The sequence below is a fragment of the Herpailurus yagouaroundi genome, unplaced genomic scaffold (assembly GCF_014898765.1).
Source record: "Herpailurus yagouaroundi ecotype Mexico unplaced genomic scaffold, PumYag 190, whole genome shotgun sequence".
In the NCBI taxonomy this organism is placed as follows: Eukaryota; Metazoa; Chordata; class Mammalia; order Carnivora; family Felidae; genus Herpailurus; species Herpailurus yagouaroundi.
The window spans coordinates 25,907,736-25,911,834 of record NW_024412421.1 but is presented as its reverse complement, the minus strand read 5'-3'; the positions used below and the strand labels follow the sequence as shown (position 1 = coordinate 25,911,834).

The window sequence follows — 4,099 nt, the reverse complement described above, 5'->3', positions numbered from 1 at the left end:
CCCCCCCCCCCCCCCCCCCCCCCCCGGGCTCTGGCTCTCTCTCCCTTGTCACTTTTGTGGCTGCCTCCAACCTGCCTTACCCGCAATCCTCGGGCTCTGGTCTGAGTGCCTGGAAGTCAGCCTTGAGATGGGGTCCTGTGGAATGTGGCCTGGCCCAGGGAAGTCCGAGGTCGACTTCCCCTTGGCCTCCCTCCTGTCAGGGCGGTGTCTGCATCAACCTGACCCACATGGACAAGATCGTGGAGCTGCATCTGGAAGACTTCTCTGTGGTGGTGGAGCCAGGTGTCACCCACAAAGCTCTCAACACCCATCTGCGGGACAGCGGCCTCTGGTTTCCTGTGGGTAGGCTGAAACTTGAAGCCCTTCCCCGGGCCCCTGAGGGCTCCCTGGTGGCGGTGCTGTTTCTAGGGTTTGAGGGGACTCTTCTGTCCCCGGGCGCCTGTCCCAGGCTGCATTCTGCCTGCACTCTGCCCTCCAGACCCAGGTGCAGATGCCTCTCTCTGTGGCATGGTGGCCACTGGGGCCTCGGGCACCAATGCCGTGCGCTATGGCACCATGCGGGAGAATGTGCTGAACCTGGAGGTGGTGCTGCCTGGCGGTGAGCTGCTTCATACCGCAGGCCTAGGCCGTCATTTCCGGTGAGCGTCTTCTACCCATGGCAATGGGGCCTCCTGGATTGGTGGGCCAGGCTTCTGAGGGGTCTGAAACTCCTGTCGCATGGGCCACGGTTGAAGGTTTCCTGCACCAATTAGGGCCGTGCAAAAGAACATCTGCCTTGCTGGCAGGCTGGGCCGGCTCCCTACATGGCAGGGGCCTGGGGGACAGTGCTGGGCTTCCAGACCAGGCTTGGGGCTGGAAACCGATCGTCTCAGGCCCTGGCCACTCACCTACCTTGTGTGTCCCCGGGGTCCAGGAAGAGCGCAGCTGGCTACAACCTCACAGGGCTCTTTGTGGGCTCTGAGGGGACACTAGGACTCATCACAGCTGCCACTCTGCGTCTGCATCCTGCCCCTGAGGCCACAGTGGTCGCCACCTGTGCATTCCCCAGTGTCCAGGCAGCCGTGGACAGCACTGTTCACATCCTCCAGGCTGCGGTGCCCGTGGCCCGCATTGGTGAGCCGGGACTGAGCAGTCTGGGTGGGCTCCCTGGAAGAGGTCCCTCTTGAAGTCTGGGCTTCAGCTCACCTGCCCTCTCCTTGGCCCCAGAGTTTCTGGATGACGTCACGATGGATGCCTGCAACAAGCACAGCCAGCTGAACTGCTCCGTGGCGCCCACTCTCTTCCTCGAGTTCCATGGTTCTGAGCAGGTCCTGGCCGAGCAGCTACAGCGAGCAGGTGTGCTGGGGTGCTGTGGGGTGGAGGGCACAGGCTGGTCCCGAGTAAGGTCGCGTGTCAACCTGCCTCCCCCCGCAGAGGAGATCACCCAGGACAATGGAGCCTTCCACTTCTCGTCGGCCAAGGAGGCTGAGGAGCGCAGCCGGCTCTGGGCAGCGCGGCACAGTGCCTGGTACGCAGTGCTGGCCCTGCGGCCGGGCTACAAGGTGAGCTGGGCTGGGGTGGAGGCGGCACCCGCAGGCCGGGCCAGCACCCTGTGCTCGGCCCACCGCACTGCTGTCCAGAGCAGCAGGCTGAGACCCACAGGGGGCAGGAGTGCCCCAACCCAGCTGCTACTCAGACACTGTCCAGTGGGAGAGTAGTTGTCTGCCAGACCCTCCAGAGGGAACCCCCACCTGAGCAGGGCCCTGGGCACAGGCACAGAGAGGGTGTGCTTAGGGTTTGTGAACACGGAACAGAAGCCGCCTGGAGAAAGATGATGACGCGGAAGGTGTCAGCCGACAGCAAGGGGAGGCTGGGCTCCGGGAGCCGGAGTGCAGACTAGGCGGTGTGGGCAGCTGGGGGTCCTGCATATGGGGCCAGGCGGGGATCGGAGGGGAAGGCTGTGAAAGCCTCTGCAGGCAGGGCAGAGAGCCCCCTCTGGCCAGCTGTCTGGTGGTACAGGCCTAGACAAAAACAGTTTTTGTGGGTGAGGCCGTTCTTAGCCTTGACCACAATGACCTCTTACCTCTGAGCCAGCAGGGGGTGGGGGCGTGGAGAACCTCACAAACCTGCCCCAACCTAGGGCTATTCTACCGACGTGTGCGTGCCCATCTCCCGGCTGCCAGAGATCCTGGTGCAGACCAAGGAGGACCTGAAGGCCCAGGGACTCACAGGTCCGCATGCCTGCTGCTGGAGCGCCGTGGGGGTGGGTAGCGGGAGGGCTGGCCCGGGGCAGCAGCTCTATCGTCTGGGCCCCCAGGAGCCATCCTTGGACACGTGGGTGATGGCAATTTCCACTGCCTCCTGCTGGTGGACCCAGAGGACCCCGAGGAGCTCCACAGGGTCAAGGCCTTTTCAGAACTGCTGGGCAGGTGAGAGCAAAGCCCAGGGAGGGCGGCTGGGAGGTGGTGGGAGGAACACTGCTGAGAATCTCTTCATTGCCACCTCCCCCTGCTCCCAGGCGGGCACTGGCACTCCATGGGACATGTACCGGGGAACATGGCATTGGGCTGGGCAAGCGCCAGCTGCTACAGGAGGAGGTAGGTGCCGTGGGCATGGAGACCATGCGGCGGCTGAAGGCCATGCTGGATCCCCGAGGCCTCATGAACCCAGGCAAGGTGCTGTGAGGGCCTGAAAGCACTTGGCCCACAAGCCCCCAGACAGTGGAACCTCCTGTTCTGGAACCTTTCTTCTTGCCACAGAACAGTTCCGCCTCTGCCCAGAACTGCAGGGGGCTTGCCTGCCTTCCCCTTGGTCTGAGCCTCGCTGCTGCTGGGGGCCAGCTCCCTTAGCCTGACTCCACGTGCCTGGTGACAGGAACACTCCTTTCCTGGCGTGGGAAGGGATCCCCCACTCTACGTTGATAGGCTTCCCTGGGCCCCTAAAGCAAACCAGAGCCCCATTTGCAGCAGTGTGGAGATGAGCAGGCAGCCCCTATGCATGGCCTCCTGTGCCCGCCTCCCTCCCACCCCCGTCAGGTTCTCTGTCCTGTGGCCAGTGATATCCTCAGCCCTCATTCTGGGCCTGTCCTTGGACTTACTGCAGCCTGGGGAGGGGACGGTGCTTAGGCTACAGAAGGTTGCTTTCAGGGACCCAGGTCCCTGTCCCAACTGCTGTTTGTGAGAAGCCGAGAGCCCGAGGATTTGCCCATGGTCACCATGAGCCTGGACCGGGCCCAAGAACATTCTGAACATGTTCTTCAAGCGGCTGTTGCCAATCAATGGAAATGGAAGTGAAATTATTCTGCTTGTATTATACTTCTCTATGGTGTGGTGTATTACATTACTAGCTTCCCCCCACCCCCAAAGTCAGATCTGCCCACCCTGGGGATTCCTGGTGAGACCACTCAGTCCGTGTACTTCAGTTGTTCCCAAGCCCACAAGAGGGCGCCCACCACCATGGCATCTGCTCTGGGCAGAGGCACCCAGGACTCCCCTGTCCAGGGCCTACAGCTCTCTGCCCTGGGTACCCCTACTTCCCCAGGTTGAGGTGGGGGGAGGCTTGGTGTCCCAGAAGCCAATCTCTAAATCCCATCCCAGGAGCCTATCATGTGGGCCCATCTCCCTCACCCCCTTGGACTTGGCCTCTGAATAAAGATGAGCAAAGCAGGGAAACCAGTGGGACTCTCCATCTCACCTCACCCCTACTCTCCTGAGCCACCACTGAGCTCCTTCCCTGCCTCCACCCCACAGGCCCCTCCCACCTTTCCCCATCAGCTGTCTAGGCTCTGGGCAGAGGCTGCCCTTCTGGGACTCCTCAGCCCAGCATGATTCTCAGAAGCCCCTCCTCACAGGACTGAGCCCCATTTGCTCCTCCGTGAACATTTCTAGCCCTGGGCTGTGAGCACTGTGCCAAGGGTTGGTGTGCGGGCAAGCCTCATTGCCTCTCCCCAAACCACCCCGGTACAGGAACTACCTAAGTGTTAGCTGCATGCATTCTGGACAAACAGCTCTCTAGTACCCACCCCCACCCCCCCCACCCCCCCGCCCTGCAAATGGACTGCCTCACCCCCAAGCCCAGGGGAGAAGCCTGCAATGGAGGCTTCTCCCCTTACTGGGCAGAG

The 4,099-nt window shown here is 62.2% G+C and overlaps 1 protein-coding gene across 2 annotated transcripts in view; it reads left to right on the top strand.

Annotated features, from left to right (window-relative positions):
• The window catches only part of LDHD (lactate dehydrogenase D), a 5,109-nt gene extending 1,464 nt beyond the window's left edge, over positions 1 to 3,645 (top strand). For both annotated transcript variants that reach the window (XM_040443137.1, XM_040443138.1), the window contains exons 4-11: positions 201 to 342; positions 479 to 638; positions 914 to 1,113; positions 1,207 to 1,335; positions 1,414 to 1,541; positions 2,120 to 2,210; positions 2,297 to 2,408; positions 2,498 to 3,645. In XM_040443137.1, coding sequence (XP_040299071.1) covers positions 201 to 342; positions 479 to 638; positions 914 to 1,113; positions 1,207 to 1,335; positions 1,414 to 1,541; positions 2,120 to 2,210; positions 2,297 to 2,408; positions 2,498 to 2,663 — 1,128 coding nt within the window. In that variant the 3' untranslated portion in view covers positions 2,664 to 3,645. The remainder of the gene's footprint in view (positions 1 to 200; positions 343 to 478; positions 639 to 913; positions 1,114 to 1,206; positions 1,336 to 1,413; positions 1,542 to 2,119; positions 2,211 to 2,296; positions 2,409 to 2,497) is intronic.
• The last annotated feature ends 454 nt before the right edge of the window (positions 3,646 to 4,099 follow it).